This window comes from Lutra lutra, chromosome 16 (genome assembly GCF_902655055.1).
Source record: "Lutra lutra chromosome 16, mLutLut1.2, whole genome shotgun sequence".
NCBI classification, from domain to species: Eukaryota; Metazoa; Chordata; class Mammalia; order Carnivora; family Mustelidae; genus Lutra; species Lutra lutra.
This window is the reverse complement of record NC_062293.1, coordinates 15,474,577-15,497,648: the sequence shown is the minus strand read 5'-3', so window position 1 is coordinate 15,497,648 and position 23,072 is coordinate 15,474,577. Positions and strand designations below refer to the sequence as shown.

Genomic DNA, 23,072 nt, shown 5'->3' with positions numbered 1-23,072 from the left:
CTGGGATTCGCTCTCTCTCCCTCTACTCTTCTCTCCTTCCCTCTTTCTTTCTAAAAAAAAAAAAAGAAAGAAAAAGAAAAGAAAAGACTGTAATTGTGTGAGTCTTTTTCTGAACTCTGTAGTCTGTTCCATTGATTTCATGTCCATTCTTTTGCCAGTACCGCATACTGTCTGGATTACTGTAACTTTATAGTTAGTCTTGAAATTAGGTCCTGTGAGACTTCAAAGTTTGCTTTTCCTTGCTCAAAATTGTTTTGTCTGTGTTTTTGAAATTTTTACATATAAAGTTTAAAATCAGAGGTGCATGGCTGGCTCAGTTAGTAGAGCATGAGACTCTTGATCTTGGGGTTGTTTCAAAAAAATAAAATCAGGGGCGCCTGGGTGGCTCAGTGGGTTGGGCCTCTGCCTTCAGCTCGGGTCGTGATCTCGGGGTCCTGGGATCGAGTCCCGCATCGGGCTCTCTGCTTGGCGGGGAGCCTGCTTCCCTCTCTCTCTTTCTCTCTCTCTCTCTGCCTGCCTGTCTACTTGTGATCTCTCTCTCTGTCAAATAAATAATAAATGAAATCTTTAAAAAAAAATAAAATAAAATCAGCTTGTTGATTTTTACCAAAATACTGCCTGCTAGATTTTCACTGGAATTGCTTCAAATCTATAGATCACTTTGAGAATAGGCACCATAAAGATAGCCATCTTCAGATCCATGAACACATTCTATCTCTCCATTTAGATTTTTGATATTTTTCATCAGTGTTTTATAGTTCTTAGCATACAAATATTGTGCTATTATATTTATCTTGTCAGGTTTATTCCTGATTAATTTCATTGTTTCTAATGATGCTATTTTGATGGTGTGCTTTTAAAAATTTTTATTTTCCAAGTGTTATTGCTAGTATGTACAAAGACACTTGACTTTTGTACTTTGACTCTAACCTTTGAATTTACCTAACCCACTTATTTTATTCTAGTAGCTTTTTTTTTTTTTTAAGATTTTATTTCTTTATTTGACAGACAGAGATCACAAGTAGGCAGAGGGGCAGGCACAGAGAGAGAGAGGGGAAAGCAAGCTCCCTGCTGAGCAGAGAGCCTGATGTGGGCTCTATCCCAGGACCCTGGGATCATGACCTGAACCGAAGGCGGAGACCTAACCCACTGAGCCACCCAGGTGCCCCTCTAGTGGCTTCTTTGTAGATTCTTGAGAGTTTTCTATAGAGGCAGTCATGGTGTCTAATTACATGGTCCTGTCTGAGTTATTATACTACTCAAATGCCTGTTACCTGCCTCATATATGGATCTGTTGCAAGAATATTGCCAAATTACAAAGCAATACAAGCCATGAGTTAAAAGGGTGTTTGAAGTAATTTAGGCGAGCACCCTTTGTTTTTGAAATGTGTAAAAGTCCTTTGACTTTAGGGGCTATTTTTTTTTACCAGGCTTTTTAAAAATAAACTTTTATTAAAGTATAATACATAAACTGAAAAATTCACGAATCGTATGTGTAGTTCAGTGAAGTATCATGCGGGAGGTTTTGATTTATAAGTTTTATTTGTGGTTAGTCATGTAATATGAAAAATTAGAAGGCTGTTCTGTAGAATAAGTATTGCCTTTGACTAAAGATTTATTAACTTGAGCTTTAATATCTAATAATCATCTATATTAGACTTAGTGATGACTGAAATTTTTATTGAATTATAATTACTCCTAATGCTTCTTTAATGTTCATCTACTTGATGTCCTTGTGCTTTCTTAGTTCACCTTTGAATAATTTAATCACCAGGTGTCCAACATAACAATTTTTTTTTAATTTTTTTTTTATTTTTTCAGCATAACAGTATTCATTATTTTTGCACCACACCCAGTGCTCCATGCAATCTGTGCCCTCTACAATACCCACCACCTGGTGCCCCCAACCTCCCACCCCCCACCCCTTCAAAATTCTCAGATCGTTTTTCAGAGTCCATAGTCTCTCATGGTTCACCTCCCCTTCCAATTTCCCTCAACTCCCTTCTCCTCTCCATCTCCCCTTGTCCTCCATGCTATTTGTTCAACATAACAATTTTTTAAGCAGGTTATTTTATTCTGCCATTTTTTTTATCACATTATTACAGTAACTTTTATTTGGTTGATTGAAGCAGGAAAAGTGGTAGGAAAAGAAAAGATGGAAGATGAAGATGAGTAATTTGGAATACCAGTAAATATCATCCTACATGCTTGGTAAATTGGATTCCCAATTTCACTTCCCTCTGTTATAAAATAAATTATCCCTTCATCCCTTTGCAGTCTCTTTCTCCCCTTTTTACTGCCCTGTTTGTTTCTGTAGCAGAGCTTCTGTAAATGTCAAAAGAGCCCGTAGTTTAGGCTTTGTGGGCTCTATGGTCTCTCTTGCAACTACTCAATTATGTCATTATGGCACATAGACAATATGCATATAAATGTGTGTTGTGATCCAGTAAAACTTACTTACAAAAATAGGTGGAGGCCAGATTTTACCAGCAACCATTGTATGCTGGGCCCTGCTCTAGAGCTAGCACTTTGCACCCCTGGAAAAATGTTATTTATTATCTTTTACCAGAATATGGGTACTCAATAAATATGCTAAACATATGAGGAATGAATGAGGAGCATTGCTTAAACATTGAAAAAAAATTAATCATCCATTCTTTTTGCTACGCAACTTTGCTCTAGTTCCCACTGAAATGGGCCAAATGGAATGTCAGTAAACAGAGGTCTTAAATATGCTCCTCTGGTTTGACTTGGCCTCCTACACGCTTGTGATCTACCTTGAGAGGAGCAGCCCCACATATTCACTACCTCTTCAGTGATTAGGCCCAGTATTGCAGACACTGGAGTAGTTCTGAACCTCATAGCTCAGCCTCACTCAGCTGACCCACCTTGAGACCCACAGTCTCATGAGTCTGCAGACTCATGAGAAAAGTAAATGTTATAGACTACTGAGATTTTGAGGTTGCTAGTTACTCAAGAAAAACTGGCTAATGTAGCCGAATTCTGTTAATGCTTACCAGTACTTTACTTGAAACATATTTTTAGTTCAATGAGTTCAAGCACAATTTATAGGACAAAGAATATGGAGGAAAATATTTTTAAGTAGAAAAGTGAACTAGGACATCCAGACTGGACTAATTGCAGTATTATTCCTTAAGGAGTATTATTAGATTCTAAAATTATCAGCCAACTTCTCATATTGGAATATTTCAAGTGAAGAGGGATGCTTCACTAAATCAAATGCATTCTTCTAGATACATTGCTTTTAAAAAATATAATGCTGATTTTTCTCAACAAAAGGATTCCTCATTTAGGGAATTACATTAATAGCATGACTCTGTGTGTGTAAACATAAAATATTGTAATTCCATATAATCCAGTCTCAAGTCTATTCATGAATGCCCAAAGATTAGAAATCTATTATGTGAGAAAGAGAGACTTGAAAAATATGTCTAGGAGATACTATATCCATCTGATCATTGTTCCAGAGAGAGAAAAAAGAATAGTCAGAAGAGAAGAATTAGTCAACATAGTAAAAGAAAGGACCCAGAGACTAATGAGAAGAAAAAAGTTAAGTCGAATCTTAGTAAAATTTTTAAGCTCAAAGGATAAGGAATAAATTCTATATTTCTGCCAACAGAATCTTGGAGGAAAATAATAGTGATCTGGACTATGGTAATGGTAGGAAAAATGGAGAGAGTATAGCTGATTTGAAATCTGTTTATACTGATAATCTGTAGAACTTCTAATGCATTTGTTGCAAAGGGATGTGTCAGGAAGAAATTAACAATTTACTAGGTTTCTTGGTTTGAATAAATAGGTGAGTAGGTGGTAAGTATCTACATAAAATTTTTTTATTGAGGTAAAATTGACCGTTTAAAAATGTACAATTCAGTGGCTTTTAACACATTTATAATGTTTTGCAAACATTACTGCATTCATCACTCCAAAAGGAAATTCTGTACCTCATAAGCAGTCACTCTTCATTCCTTCCTCCTTGTAGTCCCTGGCAATCATAGTCTACTTTTTCTCTAGATTTGCCTATTCTGAACATTTCATATAAATGGAATCTTACAACATGTGACCTTTTGTGTTTTGGTTTGTTTTTTTTTTCTTTACTTAAACATAATGTTTTCAAGGTTTATCAATACTGTAGCATGATTCAGGCTAGCTTTTTTTTATTGCTAAAGAATATTCGATTATATAAATATACCACATTTTCTTTATCCATTCACCAGTTCAAGACATTTAGTTGTTTCCACTTTTGAATATTCTGACTAATGCTGCTATGAACATTCACTTTCAGGTTTTTGCTTGAAAACTTGTTTTCATTGCTTTTGGGTGTATACACAGAAGTGGGATGGCTGGGTTATTCTGTGTTTAACTTTCTGGAGGAACAGCACACTGTTTTACACAGCAGTCATACCATCTTATATTCCTACCAGCAATGTATTAGGGTTCTAACTAACTTCTCTACATCCTCAACCACACTTTTTTGTTGTCTGTTTTTGTTTTGTTTTGTTTTAATCGCTATCCTACTGGGTATAAAGCGATATCTCACTGTGACTCCTGATTTACATTCCATAATGATTAATGATGCCGAGTACATTTTCATGTGCTTTTTGTCCATTTGTATCTCTTCTTCAGAGAGATGTCTATTCAGATATTTTGCCTGTTTTTAAATTGCATTGTCACTTTGTTCTTGAATTGTAGAAGTTCTTTATATAGTCTGGATTCTAGACTCTTTTTAGATACATGATTTGCACATATTTTCTGCCATTCTAGGTGTTGTCTTTTCACACTTTTTTTTTTTTTTTTTCTTTTGAGAGAGAGAGAGAGCATGCATGTGCCTGGGGCGGGGAGTAGAAGGTGGCGGCAGAGGAGGGGCAGAGGAAGCAGACTCCCTGCTGAGCAGGGAGCCCAAGGACTCAGGGCTTGATTCCAGAACACTGAGGCCATAACCTAAGCAGAGGGCAGATGCTTAACTAACTGAGCCACCCAGGCGCCCCCATTCACACTCTTGTTATAGTGTCTTTTGATGCATAAACCTTTTGCCTTCCAGTTTACTAATTATCTCTTCATCTCTGTCTAATGTGTTTTTCAATTCATCTGTTGAGTTTTTATTTTTATAATTTTAATTCTTAGCTAGAATTCTAAAGTTTTATTTTCTCCAAATATTTAAGCATACTACTACCCCCCCCTTTTTTACATGCAACATGACACAGACTTTTTTTTAAAAAAGATTCTTTTATTTATTTGAGAGAGGGCACAAGAGAGATAAAGTGAATGGGGGTGGGGCAGAGGGAGAGAACTTTCAAGCACACTCCCCACTGAGTACGGAGGCCAACATGAACCTGATCTCTTAAGACCCATGAGATCATGATCTGACCCAAAACCAAAAGTAGAACGTTCAACCAGCTGAGACATCCAGGCTCTCCTACACAAACTTGATATAGCATTTAGTCAGTATTTCTCAGTGGAAACTCTCAGCACTTTGACCCAGTAATACTATATGTATTATCTATAGAAATACTATGGAAAGAGCTGTGTAAGTGGCCCTTAATTAGAGACTGGTTATGTTATAATACATGATATATCACAATAGTTTTTGGTGGGTTTTTTTTTTTTAAGATTTTACTTATTCATTTGAGATAGATACAGAGAGAGAGAGAGAGAGAGAGCATGAGCAGGGGGAGAGGCAAAGGGAGAGGGAGCTTCCCAATGAGCAGGGAGTCTGACATGGGGCTCAATCCCAGAAACCGGAGATCATGACCTGAGCTCAAGGCAGATGCTTAACCATCTCAGCTCCCCATGGTAGGTTTTTAAAATGAGTTAGAATTGCATATGATGAAATTACAACTATAACACAATTGGGAACCTAAGTGAGACGCTTGCTTTAATTTTTAAAAAAATATTTTATTTATTTGTCAGAGAGAGAGAGAGAGAGCGAGCATGCATTAGTGGGGAGGAGGGACAGAGAGAGAGAGAGAAGCAGAGTCCCCACTGAGCAGGGAGGCTGATGTGGGACTCGATCCCAGGATCCTGGGATCATGACCTGAGTTGAAGGTAGTGGCTTAACCAACTGAGCCACCCAGGGCATCCCCACTCGCTTTAATTTTACTTCTCAGTGTAAACCACATTACCATCATTTCATATAAGACCATGTGCTTGTTTTTTTTAAATTTTCCACTCTTTTACCCCAGGTTTATTGAGGTATGATTGAGAAATACAAATTGCATATATTTAAGGTATATAACATGTGATTTTGATAAATGTATACATTGTGAAGTGATTACCACCATCACACTAATTAAATATCCATTACTTCACAAAATTATCCTTCCTGTGCATGTGTGAGAACACCTGAGATCTACTCACTTAGGAAATTTCAAGTATACAGTGTATTATTATTATCACTGCTAGTCATCATGCTGTCCATTAGATCTCCAGAATTTACTTAACTAATTACTGAACAACATCTCTCTTTTCCCCTCATCTCCTTAGCCCAGGTAGTCACCATTCCCCTCTCTTTACTATGAGTTTGGCTTTATTTTTTAGATTACACATATAAATGAGCTTATGCAGTATTTGTCTTTCTGTGTCTGGCTTATTTGACTTAGCATAATATTTTCTAGATTCATCCATGGTGTTATAAGCGGCAGGATTTCCTTCTCTTTTATGGATGAGTAATATTCGTTTGTGTGTGTGTGTATGTGTGTGTGTAAAAATCACATTTTCTTCATCTGTCATTTGACAGACACTGAGGTTGTTCCAGATTGTGTCTACTATGAATAATAATCCCTCTTTGGAATGATAGTTTTATTTCCTTTTAGTATATACTCAGAAGTAGGACTGCTTGGTCATATGGTAGTTCTATTTTTAATTTTTTGAGGCTCTTCCGTGTTGTTTTACATAATGGTTGTACCAATTTACATTGCCACCAACAGTGTACAAGGGATCCCTTTTCTCCACATCAATGCCAACACTTGTTATCTTTTGACTTGACTTTTTGACTTTTTGATAATAGCTGTCTTAACAGGTGTGAGGTGGTATCTTATAGTGGTTTTGATTTGCATTTTCCTGATGGTTAGTGATATTGAACACCTTTTTATGTACCTGTTGGCTATTTGTGTGTCTGCTTTGGAAAAATGTTTATTCTTGTCTCTTGCCCATTTTATAATTAGGTTGTTTGTTTTTTTTGCTATTGAGTATGAGTTTTTTTTTTAAGATTTTATTTTTATTTATTTTACAGAGAGAGAGAGATCACAAGTAGGCAGAGAGGCAGGCAGCGGGAGGGTGGGGGAAGCAGGCTCCCTGCTGAGCAAAGAGCGCCACGTGGGGCTTGATCCCAGGACTCATGGGATCTCTGATCCCAGGATCATGACATGAACCGAAGGCAGAGGCTTTAACCCACTGAGCCACCCAGGCGCCCCGAGTATGAGTTTCTTATGTATTTTGGATATTAACCCTAAGGATGTGTGATTTGCAAATATTTTCTCTGGTTCCATAGGTTGCTTTTTCATTTTGTTGATTGTTTACTTTGCTCTGCAGAAAGTTTTCATTTGGTGTAGTCTCACCTGCTTACTTTTGCTTTTGTTGCCTGTGCTTTTGGTATCAAATCCAAAAAACCATTGCCAAGACCAATTTCAAGGAGTTTTTCTCCTGTGTTTTTGTCTAGGAGTTTTATGGCAGCAGGTCTTATGTTTGTCTTTAACCCATTTTTCAGTTGATTTTTGTATATAGTATAAGATAAGGATCCAATTTCATTCTTTTCACATGGCTTTTCAGTTTTCCCAGCGCCGTTTATTCAAAAGACTTTCATTTCCCCGTTGTATATCCTTGATGCCCTTGTCAAAGATTAGTTGACCATATACGTGTGAGTTTATTTGTAGGCTTTTTATTCTTTTGGTCTATGTTCCTTTGGTCTTCTGCTCTATTTTTATGCTACCACCAATTGTTTTGGTTACTATAGCTTTGTAATATACTTTGAAATTAGTAAGTGTGATAGCTCCCACTTTGTTTTTCTCTCTCTTAGAATTGCTGTAGTTACTTAGCGTCTTTTGTGATTTCATAAAAATTTTAGAATTGCTTTTTTCTACTTCTATAAAAAATGCTATTGGAAACTTAATAGGGGTTCCACTGAACCTATAGATGACTTTGGGTTATATGGATATTTTATTTTATTTTATTTAAGGTTTTATTTATTCATTTGACAGACAGAGATCACAAGCAGACAGAGAGAGAGGAGGAAACAGGCTCCCCGCTGAGCAGAGAGCCTGACATGGGGCTCAATCCCAGGACTCTGGGATCATGACCCAAGTCGAAGGCAGAGGCTTTAACCCACTGAGCCACCCAGGCACCCCTATATGGATATTTTAACAGTACTAATTCTTCTGGTCCATGAACTTGGGATATCTTTCCACTTATTCTTCAGTTTCTCTCATCAATGTCTTACAGTTTTCAGTGTGTGGATCTTTCACATCCTTGGTTAAATTTATTTCAGATTATTTTAATCTTTCAGATGTTAATTAAGTATACTACTTTAAATTCTGTGCCTCATTGCTCCATAATCTCTATCCCTTGTGAGACTATCTCTTTTGAATGGTCTTTCTGATTTACTTTTTTCATATTGTTTTACCTCTTTGTGTTTGTTAATTAAGGGCCAGATACTGTGTATGAAAAATTATAGCAGTAATTTGAGACCTGTGACAATGTTGTCTCCCTCTAAGAAGATTTGTGTTAGTTTTTGGCAGGCATTAGCAATCCAAGATTGCCTTAATTTAATTTTGTGGTAGACATTTCGAGCTGAGCTTTTCTTCCTGTAAAAGACCAGACTAGCTTTGGTTCATACTTACTCCTAGAGTGTAGCCCTTTGGGCTTCCAAACAAAAGTGTTGGAATTTTACCAGCTTTCCCTTCTGTATATTGGTTTTCTCTGCATTTCAATATTTGCCCTTCCAGCTCTTTAAAACTGTCAATAGCTTCTTAGCCTCTCAGATGCCACTAAGTAAAAAGTAGCCACAAATACCAGGCTTCAGTCCCCCACTCCCCTACTTTTTTTCTTTTTGTAATCCTTCATCATGCTATTAACTCTTCAGTGCCCAGGAAGATTTTAAAATATATGTATAGTTCTAGTTTTTCTTAGGGAAAAGTTGGTCTGAAATATATACTCTGCCATTATTAGAAGTAGAAGTCAACAGAATATAGGTAGAAATACATAATTTTGGGGGGCGCCTGGGTGGCTCAGTGGGTTAAAGCCTCTGCCTTTGGCTCTGGTCATGATCCCAGGGTTCTGGGATCGAGCCCCACATCAGGCTCTCTGCTCAGCGGGGAATCTGCTTCCTCCTCTCTCTGCCTGCCTCTCTGCCTACTTGTGATCTCTGTCTGTCAAATAAATAACTAAAAAAAATCTTAAAAAAAAAAAGAAATACATAATTTTTTAAAAATATCAAAGCAGATTCAAAAATCACCGTGTAATAATGTCAGTCTTACCTACTTGTATTTTCACATACTTTCTTGAAAAAAGAGTGAGAGATAGAGTTACATTGGTCCTACTAGCAATTATACATATTGGATTATCAAGCAGGTGAATATCTTCTTTTATGGTTTTTATCAGGGGGAAAAAACCAAAGACCAGTGCTCTAATTGTAACACTTACTGTGTTGTACCATAATTATTTCTTTATGGGACTGTATCATTCATGGGGCAGTGAGCCCTTATAAGGAGGAGCCTTATTTTATCCATGTTTAATTTCCTAGTGCTAAACCTGGTGTTAAGTGTCCATTTAGTAAGTATAGAAATGAATTTGGGTGTTGAAAATAATCTTATTTGGCTTTTTACTGTGAAAATCAACATGGTCATATGATGTTCTGAATTATCTTAAAAGGTAGATTTTAACAGAGAAGAAAGAATCTTTTCTTATCAGCTCTTTTGTTCCATCCTTTCCTGTCCTAACAGGTGGCATCTCCACAGAAAGCGACTGTGCTTTTGAGCCAGACTACGCGGTTCCGCCACTTCCAGTGAGTGAAGGTATGCAGCACATTCGGATTATGGAGGGCATGTCTCGCTCTCTTCCATCCTCCCCCTTACTCACACATCAGTCTATCAGTGTTCGGCTCCAACCTGTGAAGAAGTTAACTGGTAAGGACTTTACCTAAATTTAGTATGTTTAACAGGAAACCTAACAGTATGGCACTTGAGGTCATAACAGATATATTTATGTGCATCTTTAGGTTTTTCCTTTTTGGCCTTCCTAATGTCACAGACATTGGAAAGTGGAACTCCTACTGATTTTAATTTAGGGAATTAGAATAGTACGCAGTTTGACAGATTGATGTATTTATTTTCTAAGTGATCCATCTGTTGTGGACACATTTTTCTAGGCTTTCAGGAAACTTCTGGTTTTGCCAGAATACACTGTTGTTCTGATTTCATTTATCAGCTTGTTTGTGTCAGATTAACAGTGGAAATGTTGTAATTTTAGGATAGTAAGAGCTTCATAGTTCAGCAAAGGTACATCAGTCATGTTTTGTTTTTAATCCTAATCTGTATATTTCACATCTATTTCTAAAAGCTGATTTAGATATTTTTCCTCTCCCATTGTACATTCTTTCAGCTTCTTAGGGTATTAACTATAATTCATAAGTTGTGGATTGTACTGACTTTTTAATATGATCTCACAGTATATATTACCCATTCAGTTCCAGTGATTAGGTGTGAAACTGTGTGTCTTAATTATTGAATGAACTTTTGTTTTTTTTGTCTTTTTAAAGAAGAAGAAGAAATTTTAATATGTTGAATGATACTTACATACGAAAATATGTAAGCCTAGGTCAGTTTCTTAGATTTCTTTTAACATTATCAATATATATCTGGTATCATTAAGTTGACTGGTATTGGTGGGTTATGAGTGTTTGGGGCAAGAAATTAAGTCATTCCCAAAGGATACATAACTACTTCCTATGTGTCTGGCACTGAGCTAGGCAGTGGGGAGGTTTGATTATCATATGACAGTTCAAAAGAAAACAGGAGGAGAGAAAGGAAAATGGAATTTTTAGACTCTTCTGTCTATTTTGAATAAAAATTTTACAGTGTATAATTTTCATGAAAATAATAGTATTTCTTTATTCTTTAGTTCCACAAGGCATAAGTCATGCCTCTTATATTGTTTTTAGACTTCTTCAGATAACTGAGTCAAAGTCTACTTTGATTCTTGGGTCATTAAATAAAAATCAGTAAAATAGCCTAGTAGCATTTTACTGAAATATTTATTCCCTCTGATATCTAAAAATAGGATAAATTCTATGTGGTTGAACTTAATAAAATTTCTTTGCTTAGAAATCTCCCCTTTTTCTAGTAGTTTAAGATATTACTGTTACTGAAATACAATCAACCAAATATAAGATGGCTACCAAGTGATGTTTGTCATTTACCACACATTGGAAGAGTTAGCAAGAAAAGTCGTTTCCTTGCAGAAATGAAACTGGATTGCCTGAGGTTCCTATCCCATCTGCCTATCCCAGTTTAAGCTTTCCTATCCCATCTGCCTATCTCAGTTTAAGGTCCAACTTAAATAAGGAACTTTATTAAAAGATAAGTACGTTTAATAACAAAGTCATTTACATGCCTGATATCACAGAGATGAGACAGGGAAGTAATAATAAGAGACATACTTGGTTATTGACATGTGTGAACTATTTGGTTTTAATTTTTTGATGTTTGAAGTATTTGAATGCTATCAAATCGTTTCATTTGTTGAAGAGACTGCCAAAGGCCTAAGAATTTAAAGATTGAGGATGTATTTTAAAATTTCTGAATGAGAGAAATCTGTCTCCTGCAAAAGGATGCCATGAACATTTTCCTGTGGCCAATTTTCTGCCAAGTGAAGCAGATGATAAGAACTTTTTGATTTAACCTAGAATGAAATTACTTTGAAATTTAAATTTAAAACCTTAGTTAGTAGAGTTATGAGTTATCTTTCTTAATTATATTTTGTTATGAATAACTAAAAAGAAAGCCAAATAGAGAAAGATTTGCTGACCATAAATAAATGTCCTCCAGAGAATGGTTTTTAACAAAATGCATTAATTTAATCCAGCCATTAGGGCTTCACTTAACTGATTTATCCATTTCCATGCATTTAAATTTCCAATTACCTATATTTCTTGTATTCATATTACCAACCAAACTGAATAAGTAGGGCCAGAATAGTCATCTTACTCTGTTTTCTTTCTGTCTAATGTTTAGTTCCTGTCTTTGTTAGAGTCAAAGTGGTTTATTATTTTTCTGTGCTTTTCACTTAATTGTTCAGCAAATATTTGTTTAGAACCAGTAATATGCCAAGCACTGCTCTAGGCCCACTTAATAGAGTGGTGAAAAATTTTAGATGGTGACAAGTAATATGAGGGTAATAAAATAAGGAATGGAATAGAGGGAGAGTGGAGTGGAGGTAGGATTTCTTTCTTTAGAGTCATCAGGGAAAGTCAGAAGAGGAGCTGTTTGAACAGAGATGTGAATAACAAAAGGAAGCCAGTCGTGGGAAGATACAGGATCAGAGCCTTGTAGGCAGAGGGAACAGCCAGAACTAAAGTCCTAAAGCAGAAAGTGGCATGTTCAGGGAATGAATGGAAAGAAGGCAAGTGTGGTTTCAGCAGAGTAAGTCAGAGGGGAGGGTAGTAGAAAATAGTTGAGGAGGTAGGCGGAAACCAGGGTTTTTAGGTCATAGTAAGGAACCTAACTCTGTAGGATTTTAAGCAGAGCCAGAATGGCAAGTAATGTGATCTGATTTACCTTTTTATCAGATCTTGTTGGCAAATGTGTAAAGAATGGAATATGATGGAATAAAGTTTGCTATGTTCATTAACCTTGTGTGTTTTCCTGATCTTTAAATCTTGTCTTTAACTTCTAATAAGTTAATAGAATGGTGAAAAGAAATATTTTTTCTTTTATCTTGTTAGATATAGTAAAGAAATAACTAACCTTTTCCTGTCATTTTTATTATAGAACCTTTGTACTCCTAACATATTTAGCCTAGTCCTTCACACAGGTGTAGATGATGACCCATTTGGTATATCAATTAAGACTTTTTTATTCCAAGGGACAGAAGATACAGCCAAATGGTTTAAGCATTAAAGGAAAACCAGAAGACCTAAGGTTGGGCAGGCCTCAAGTTTCATTTGACTTAGTTGGATATCACTGTGCACTGGGGAGGTAGAGATGAAAGTGTGCAGAGACACTGTTGGCCCCGTTACTGTGGTAATGGCATTGCCCCAGTTCTCCAGATTCTTGTTCAGTGCTCTTTCCAAGATGTTCTTGTTCATGATATCCCAAAGCCCCTCAAGCATACTTCTTAAAATATAGATAATTAGGAGTGCCAATAGTTCATTCATTCAACACTTTAAACCGTTTGCCTATTAGATACACTGTAAATTTAGTAAAGGTTAAATTTTGAGTATTCATATTTTTGGTAGGGTTATAAATCATTGCAACCTTTTTGTAGTATAGTTTGATAGTGTGTATCAAAATTGTAATGCACAGGGGCATCTAGGTGGCTCAGTTGTTTAAGTCTCCGACTCAACAGGTTCAGCTCGGATTGCACGTGCACTCTCAAATAAATAAGATCTTTTAAAAAATTGTAATGCACATAATCCTTGACACAGTAATTTTATCGCACAGAGTTTATTTTACAAATAAATTTGAACAAGTTTGAAATATGTATATATGTATATATCTATACATATGTATAATAAAAACTAAAATATAAATATTTATCACTAATAGTAATCTATTTATCTCACACACACACGCATGCATTTGGTGGTGGTATGGAGAAACAGTAATTCTAACCCAAAAGTGGGAGAGGGATGACAGATTCTGTTGTGTACCTTTCTGTAGTGTTTGTATTTTTTTACCACGTGTAAAATCTGAAGTCTCTTGCAAAATGGACTCTGGCTGCCATTTCTTAACTGTATAAACTTAAGCAAATTTGCTAAAAGTCTTTGTACTTGACTTTCCTTCTTTCTAAAGTAGGGATAATAGGACTTTACAAGAATTGCACGAGTTGGTACATATAAAGCTCATGAGACAGTATCTGACAAAGAATAAGTAGTCAATAAATGTTAGCCATATTTATTGTAATTCTAGAAGAGATTTGGGTGACTTTCCATCAGATCTGTTAAATAGGAGTTCTGAGCCTTTGGGAGGTGATCTTCAAGTAATTTATTTAACCACCTTAAGTAAGCCCTTTTTCTTTTCTGAGGTGTAACCTTCAAATATTGATAGCCAGTGGATTATTATCTGGTCATTGGGAAATTTTATTTGGCCTGATTTGAAAAGTATTTGCTGCATAGATTAGAATGACTGCGTGGTAGTCCAGTTTAGATGGTAAGTAAGTCACAACAGCCTACATGATCATGCTATGGCCTAGTTACTCAGATGCTAGCTATGGCCAAAATATTATTTCCATAATATTTGGAATATATGAATAAAATATATATGAAATATATATGATATATATAATATATATGAAAATATATGGATAAAAAGGAGTCATTGACTTGTTTATGATACATTCTGGGGAAAAGATTTCAAGCTATTTTGACATTAAAAACAGCCTATGCGTAATATTAGTCTACATATTCTGATGTATTTTAGTGAACTTAAGATATAGTTTTCACATGATAGTCTTGTAATTTTTGGAAGCACTGGAATTCAAGATGTACTTTGGTGAATTTTTATTGTTAGAAAAAATATAGGGTTCCTGTGAAGATTGAATAAGATTTCTTAAACTTAAAACCTAATACATAATAAACATTAAGTAAATGTTACTTTTCTTTTCATTTATTATCTTGGATAAAATGGAAACATAATCTTGAGAAAATTATTGAAAAGCCAACTTGAAAATATAAAGAGCATAATGATATTGTGTCTTTATAGTCGGATTTATTGCGGTGTACTTATGATTCTGTAGCATGAGTAAATATCTTGCAATTTTAGGAAAAATATTATAATTCAAGATCTAGTGAATTTTATTAGATTAAAAATATAGAGTGTGTGTGTGTGTGTGTGTGTGTGTATTAATTATACATATGGTAGTCTAAGCTCCATCATTGCTGATGTTAAATATTTATTTTTTATTTATTTTTTAAAAGATTTTATTTATTTGACAGAGAGAGACACAGCAGGTGAGGGAACACAAGCAGGGGGAGTGGGACAGGGAGAAGCAGGCTTGCGCCAAGCAGGGAGCCCAATATGGGGCTCAATCCCAGGACCCTGGGATCATGACCTGAGCCCAAGGCAGACACTTAACGATTGAGCCACCCAGGCGCCCCTGATGTTAAATATTTCTATTTTAATTTCCATATGGATAAAGTATCTTACCAAATATCTCACTGTGGTCCCTAGAACCACTCACATTAGAAATACTGGGAATACTTCTTTGGAAAAAGCAGATATCTGAGTATCCAGATTTACCTAATCAACCTCACTTCAGAGATTCTGTCTCATTAAATCTGGAGCCCCAGAATCTGTTTTTTTTAAGGTTAAATGAGAAAATGTATATGAAGAATTTTAAGCTCTTTGGAATGATAGTACTAATTAAACGAGGTCTGGACCTCATTACTGTTTCTAATTCAGATTCTCTAGTTTTATAGGTTAAAGATTATGCTGTTGTAAATTCCAAGTTTTACTCAGTGGCAGGAGTAGAGAAAAGGGGACTTTTCCATTGCTGTCCCTGTAGTCTTTCCAGACCAGAAGTGTAGAATGTTAAGGGGTTGTTACTTGATTCAATTTAGGTAATTTCAGTTATCATCAGTCAGTATTGTTAAAACCAGAGCTGGACAGTAGGTAGTATTCAGGAAGTATTGTAATGGAGAAAAGAGACTTTAGTGAGGAACTGGGCTCAATTCTAAATTCAGTAAAGAAAGCTAAGGATTTATAGCCAAGGAGCAAGGTGAGGAGGGCAACAAGGTGGATGGAAAATTACCAAGAGGGAGACATAGGGTAGAGGTATTCTTGCTAAAACCAGTTTAACAGGACTCTTGCTGGATTGGCCAGGGTGATCTGAAGAGGGTGGTAGGATTCTCTCTAAATGGACTTAGATCCCTAGGGCTACTGAACTAGACTGCAGGCTTGAGGATAAGGCTCAAGGAGGAGGCACAGTAGAAAGCAGCTCAGAGGAGCCTGACAAAGTTTAGTCAAGGACAGAGTCTTGTCAGTATATATATTTTGAGCAACTAAAAGTCAACGTATTACCAAATAAAGAATCCTTTTGCGATGTTTACACATGCTGGATTTGCAACATAATTCTCTTTTTAGATTTTGTAAGAACCAAGCCTAAGAATTTGTATGTAAGAAAATAACTCTGTTCTACTAACTATTTTCATAATTGAATGGAAGTCACTCAGAGTGGAACTATTGTTCATAGTATTGTAGTATTTATTTATAGTAAGATTATTTATTGCAACTATAGTATCGTTGTATATATTTCATGGAAATATAAGAGTCCTGTCTTCCTGCCCCTATTCAACCATTACTAGGGAAAGTTTGCAAAAATGCCACAATGTTCCTTAATGGAGAAGGGACCAAAATAATAAATTATTTACATTTTTCTTAACAACTGGTTTTGTTTCTGTCAGGTTAAAAGATTCATATATGGAGACTTTATCACACAGAAAACCTTACACCTTATTATAGAAAAAGCAAATGAGAGGTGACTGGGTGGCTCAGTTAGTTAAGCACCTGGCTCTTGGTTTCATTGTGGGTTGTGATCTCCCTGTCATGGGATCGAGCCCTGCTGGCTGTGTGCTCAGCTTGGAGTCTGTTTGTCCCTCTCCCTCTGCTCCATCCCCTGTTACTGTTCTCTCCATCTATCTCTAGAGTGAATAAATGAAATCCTTTTTAAAAAAAAAAAAAAAAAAGGAAAAGCAAATGAATTTGGTGCTTAGAAACGCAGTGTATTTGAATGTTTGGCTTCAAATAACAAAATGCATGGGCAGTGGTGTTTTTGTAGGGTTGAAACAAGTGTGAAGAGCCCCTAGGTCCACTTTTAAAGCCTCCTCATGGATTCCTCAAGTTTAAGAACCACAAGTATAATGGAAACAAATGGGCTTTGCTCTTAAAGTAAGCTGAATCCCAGCCTTGCCTCTTTCTGGCTGTGTTATATAAAGTATGTTAGTTAATTTATGCTTGCTTTGGTTTTCTCCGATACAAAAACGTGTAATTTACCTTCACACAGGTGCTGTTAAAATGAAGTGAGATACCTATACACACAGCCTGGCACATAGACATTGAGTAATTGATACTTTTCTTCTAATTTTCTGTACCTGCTCCAACACACATTTACACATGAAAAAAAGAAGAAGAAGAAAGAGGGAGGTCGAATTTGTGACTCCAATACTATAGGAAAATCTTTCCCCAAGTAAAATGCTTATGGACAGTGTCTGTCAGTGTGTGGCCCCCTAGACCACTTGCATTAGAAATACTGGGAGTACTTGGAAAAATTCAAATTCCTGAGTATCCAAATTTACCTAATCAATCTCACTTCACAGATTCTGTCTCTAATTGCGTCCAGATTACATCTGGAGCCTACGGATTTCTATTTTTAGCAGTCTGTTTTGCTCACTAAAGTTTGAGAGCCACTGCCCTGAGGAGTTACTGTAGATTTTTTTTTTTTACAGCATTAAGAATTTATCTCCTCAGATTACTGAACAAACAAACAAAAAACAACAACCCCCCCCCCCCCCCACATTTTGGAAGAGCATCTTTGAAGAATGTGTTATTTACTTATATGCTCAATTTAACCTTTTCTTGATGACTTGGAGTTGTTACTATGAACATGAAAAACTGAACTAGACTTTGGTAGGTCTTTTGGTGACCTACTGGAGATGTAGCAGTTTGCTCCTACCCCATGTGCCCAAATCATTATAGTTTGTCTGTTCTCTCCTTTAAGCACAGACTCTTTGGTCAGTTTCGCAACTCTATTTTTACCTATTACAGTTCTTCATCTCCTTCTAGTTTGAACTTAATGAATTTAGAAATCACATCACTAAACCTGTTGACGTAGTGTTTGGCATTTTCTTACTTCTTCACTGAAGGCATGGGAGGGTAGCTGCATCGTATTGGTAAAATCCTAGGCTACATATCCATACGTTAACGCAAGGAAATCTGAGAAATGTAGATTTTTGGCTTTCTAGCCATATTAGTGTGGAAACACAAGTTGGAAGAGGTTGAATAAACCACCTTATAGTGTTTGCCACCGAAGTCCTCACATTGCTCTTGAACTTAGTAGTTTTCATACTTTCTCCTCTGTTAATGAATGACACATCCAAAAAAAAAGAAGAATGACACATCCAATCAGAGTGATATTCAGGGAAAAAAATCCAACTTAGTGAGTCTCTGTAAGCTGTATGAATATATTGGTGGTGACTTAACCTATTTAAATAGAAAGTCTTTTAATATTTCTGTAGGTCTTCTCAGTGATCTGAGTGGTGTTAACTAATAACCGATAATATATTCTTTTGTATTCTTTATGTACTTCTTAGTGCTCCTCTGATTAATAATTGGTCTCTTGGTGATATGAAGTATTTCATAGTTTAAAAGTTGATGCAATTTTTGTCAATCTAATTAGCATAAATATAGTCTTACAGATGGTTTTATCTTATAATTCAAGTAACTTTAAACTAACACAGTACAGATTCTTTTTAGCAATTTTATTATAATGATTTATTATTAGGATAGTGGTAATGTAAGTGCTGAAATGAATTTCTTTAAAAGTAGCACTTTTGAGGGACGCCTGGGTGGCTCAGTTGGTTAAGCAGCTGCCTTCGGCTCAGGTCATGATCCCAGCGTCCTGGGATCGAGTCCCACATCGGGCTCCTTGCTTGGTGGGGAGCCTGCTTCTCCCTCTGCCTCTGCCTGCCATTTTGTCTGCCTGTGCTCGCTCTCTCTCACTCTCTCTCTGACAAAAAAAAAAAAAAAAAAAGTAGCACTTTTGAAATCATCCCAAAGGTAATATTAACATTTTTCTACGTTTACATTCGCCTTAGTTCATAAATGGCAGATATTGACATGCTATTTTTTTCTATTAAATATTTAATAATATTATTTTATAAAATTTTTGGAAATTCATATTTTTGATGTATTTAATTATCAGAATGTTCTAATTATTATCATTGTTTTTTTTTATTGAAGTATAGCTGACACACAGTGGTACATTAGCTTCAGGCATACAACATGGTGATTTGACGAGTCTGTACATTATGCTGCGCTCACCACGAGTGTGGCCACCATCTGTCACCATAATTGTTACTATGGTACCATTGACTGTATTCCCTTGCTGTACCTTTTATCCCTGTGACTTACTTATTCCATAACTGGAAGCCTGTATCTCCCTCTCCCTCACCTACTTTACTCACACTTTCACTATCCCTTTACCCCTGCCCACCATCAGTTTGTTTGCTGTATTTATGGGTCTGTATCTGTTTTTCATTTGTTTATTTATTTATTTTGTGTTCCAGAGTCTACATATCAATGAAATCATATGATACTGTCTTTCTCTGACATATTTCACTTAGCATAATACTCTGGGTCCATCCATGTTGTTGGAACTGGCAAGATCTCTCTCTCTTTTTTTTTTTAATGGTCATTTGTGATATCAGTGGACACTTGAGTTGCTTCTATATCTTAGCTACCGTAAATAATGCTGCAGTAAACATAGGGGTACATATATCTTTTTGAATTAGTGTTTTCATTTTCCTTGGGTAAATACCCACTAGTGAAATTACTGGATCATGTGATATTTCTATTTAATTATTATAGTTGAAATAAGACATGGTTTATGTCTTCAGAAAGTTTTACACACCACACATATAATTGATTTATTTTTTCTTTATTCCAGTGTACATTTATGTGTATTTATATATGCTTGAATGCTATTATTTGAAAAGAAATACTGAAAGTAATTTTATTAATCGTTTAACTCAAGGAGATAGAAGAACAAGTAAATATAAAAGAAATAACCAAAATCAAAAGCATAAATGAATAAAATTAAAAACAAAAAACCTCTTGATTAGTGAAGACACAAGCAAGTTTATTGGAAAGACTAAGAAGATAGAAAAATCTTCGTCAGGAATGATCAAAGTGAAAAAGAGAGGAGAGAGGGAAGATAAATGATATATGTAACACATAGAATAAGAAATGAAATAGTCACTGATAATGTTTTCTTATTAAAAGAGAATATAGTTAATACAACTTTATAGCAAAATAACATAAAAAAACTAGAGGAGATAATGGTGCCTAGCTGGCTCAGTGAGTAGAGCATCTGACTCTTGATCTTGGGCCCCACACTGGGTACAGAGATTACTTAATCATAAATACACCCATACATACAGACATGGAAGAAAACAAACTGTAATTGACATAAAAATATGTCTAGCCCATTACCATAGAAATCAAAGATCCCTAAGAGTCAGCAGGCACAGATGATTTTACAGGAACTTGTACTAAACATTTAAGTAATAGTATCTGTAATAATAGATAATGTGTATTGAGCTGTTTGTATGTCCCAGACGATATGAAGTGCTTTACATATGGAAGCAAATTTAGTTTTCAGAGCAAAAAATCCCAAGTGGCTAGTCAACAGCTTCTATGTGAAAACTTTCAATGAGGGCAAACTTTCTACTTTGTAGCATAGCTTATTCCTTTGTTGAATAGTTTTAACTGTCAATATTCTGATTTACACAGATGGAAATCTGCTCCTCTTTTGCTCCTTCCCTTTAGTCCTAGTACTGCCTGCTAAGCTGTATGACAGAAGTAAACCTCCTCTTTCCCATGGCAGTCCTTAATATACTGGGAAGCTGCTATCAGATCTGCTTTTCTCTAGCTTACCTGTCCAGTGTCAAGATGGCACTACATCTGTGTTATTTCCCTCATGCTCTGTATCAAAATGGACATGAGGTTATTTTGGAATTAACTTTTCCTTCTGATCCCTTATTGACTCTTAGTGTTTCCCCCTTTGTAAAGATTTTATATAAACTACTTTATATCCATATTTTGCCGCTATCTAGTCCTGCGGCCCTCCTAGTTTTCTGTATGGTTTTGCAAAGACTGCTGTTAGTATTTTCATGTTCTTATCCTCATGTTCTTTTAGAACTCAAATGTCAATTGTATGGGCCTAAATTTTGAGTATATGTTTTTTATAACCTGTCTTCATAGTCATAACATATACTTCAGTAATTCTTAAAAATGTTTATTCACCCTTTTTAGTTTAAATATGTTTTCCTTGATGGAGAAGATTAAGGGAAACTAAGGTGGAATAATGTCTCTTGGTTAGAGGCAGGATGTTGTTAAACATGGCAAACTTTGGAGTCAGTCATACTTGAGTTCAAGCCCTGATTCTGCCACACATTAGCTCTGTGACTTAGTCAAGTCACGTATCTACTCTGTGCAAGTTTGCTTATTTGTATTATTATTTTCGTTTTTATTATTTCTGCCTCACAGGGCACTGTATGGATTGAGTAAGATATTATGTATGTCAAGAACATAGAGTTTAACTCATAGCAGCTGATTCATAAATGAAATCTTATAAGAGTCATTTCTTTTGTTCTCTTTCTCATGCACTGGATCTGGCCTTCCCTTGTCCATTTTTTTATTCTAAAAATATCCCAACAATCCTTAATGCTGTCTTAGAAACACAGCGCTTCTCAGCTTAGGCTCTGTTCTTTCTTGACAATGTAATTAGAGAGTTTTCCACTGTTCATTTTTTATTATCTCATTCTCTCTTTGTATATTTCTTTTTTTTGGACACAGATCTGTCTTGATCAGAAAATTCCTGGTATGGCCATATTTATTTCTTTGTATTTTTACATATATTAGTGATTGTATAAACTACTTATTAATTTTTAGCCTGTATTCTCAAGCTATATTCCTTCTTATAATTACTGACCATTGGCTCATAGCTTCTTTTCTCTGCATTTTTTTAAAAGAAATCTGTTTGCCTAAAATATGAAGTGAAGATTTGACTTTATCCAGGATTTCTGTTAGAGTGGTGGCCCCCTAAAGGGACACCTAGGATTTGAGGTGGAGAAGGCAATTTAGTAAGATGCAGTCTGATAGCAATCACTAAGTGGAGACCTAAATAGACCCTAAATATTAGGGTGATCAGCAATAAGTAATTGTTGTCACAGGAAGGGGGGGTGGACCCTTTTAATCCAAGGGAAGGGAATACAGGAGCAGACAACAGGCAGAGTTCTAGGAGGGTAGATAGTCAACATGAGAAAGATGTTTAACAAGGAGAACACACCATAAAACGAAGTTCTGGGCAGATCTTTATGGGATAAAGTTATAGCTATATCTATAATGTGGCGGAATTAAGGCTCAGAACTCTAGGCCCAAAAGAACTGATAATGCCAAACTGGTCAAGAGCCAGGCTCTCCTGGACAAAAAAACAGTTTGAAATTCCGTACTCATTAATTTGTAAGCTGTATATCTGAACAGATTAACTCTTTTTGAGCTTCTATTTCCTCATATGTATAGTAAGAATAATAATACCGTAGGGCTGAAAGGAACACAGAACTGTTTGTAGAGTTTCTCTATGTGCCTAGCACTTACTGTTATAAAATGTAAGTATAATTCGATAGTTACTTTTTATTTTTTAAAGATTTTATTTATTTACTTATTTAATTTGTTTATTGAGCATGAGTTGGGGGAGGGGCAGAGGGAAAGAGAGAATCCCCAGCAGACTCCCTGCTCAGTGTGGAGCTCGAGGGGGTGCTTGATCCCAGGACCCAGAGATCATGACCTGAGCTAAAATTGAGTTGGGCGCTGAACTGACTGAGCCACCCAGGTACCCAGTTATTTACTTTTTAAATATCATTATTCTTACCACACTTAAGCTCTGTAACATTCAGTATCATATCCTGGATATAATCCTCAGTATTTAAAAAAACCTCAAGGAAAATACATGTTAACTAGTCATAAAATAACATGGGCCAGCTTACTTTGCTTTGGATGAAATTATATCATCTTACTGTGATCAATTCACATTTATTTGAAACTGTAGTAAATAGTTATTATATC

At 35.8% G+C, this 23,072-nt stretch overlaps 1 protein-coding gene across 7 annotated transcripts in view; it reads left to right on the top strand.

Moving 5' to 3' along the window:
• Window positions 1-23,072, top strand: part of TANC2 (tetratricopeptide repeat, ankyrin repeat and coiled-coil containing 2) — a 375,400-nt gene that overhangs the window by 119,454 nt on the left and 232,874 nt on the right. For 4 of the 7 annotated variants that reach the window (XM_047706883.1, XM_047706882.1, XM_047706881.1 and 1 more), the window contains one exon: window positions 9,957-10,139. In XM_047706883.1, the coding sequence (XP_047562839.1) occupies window positions 9,957-10,139 (183 nt within the window). The remainder of the gene's footprint in view (window positions 1-9,956; window positions 10,140-23,072) is intronic. The other 3 variants (XM_047706886.1, XM_047706885.1, XM_047706884.1) reach the window with 1 other exon arrangement.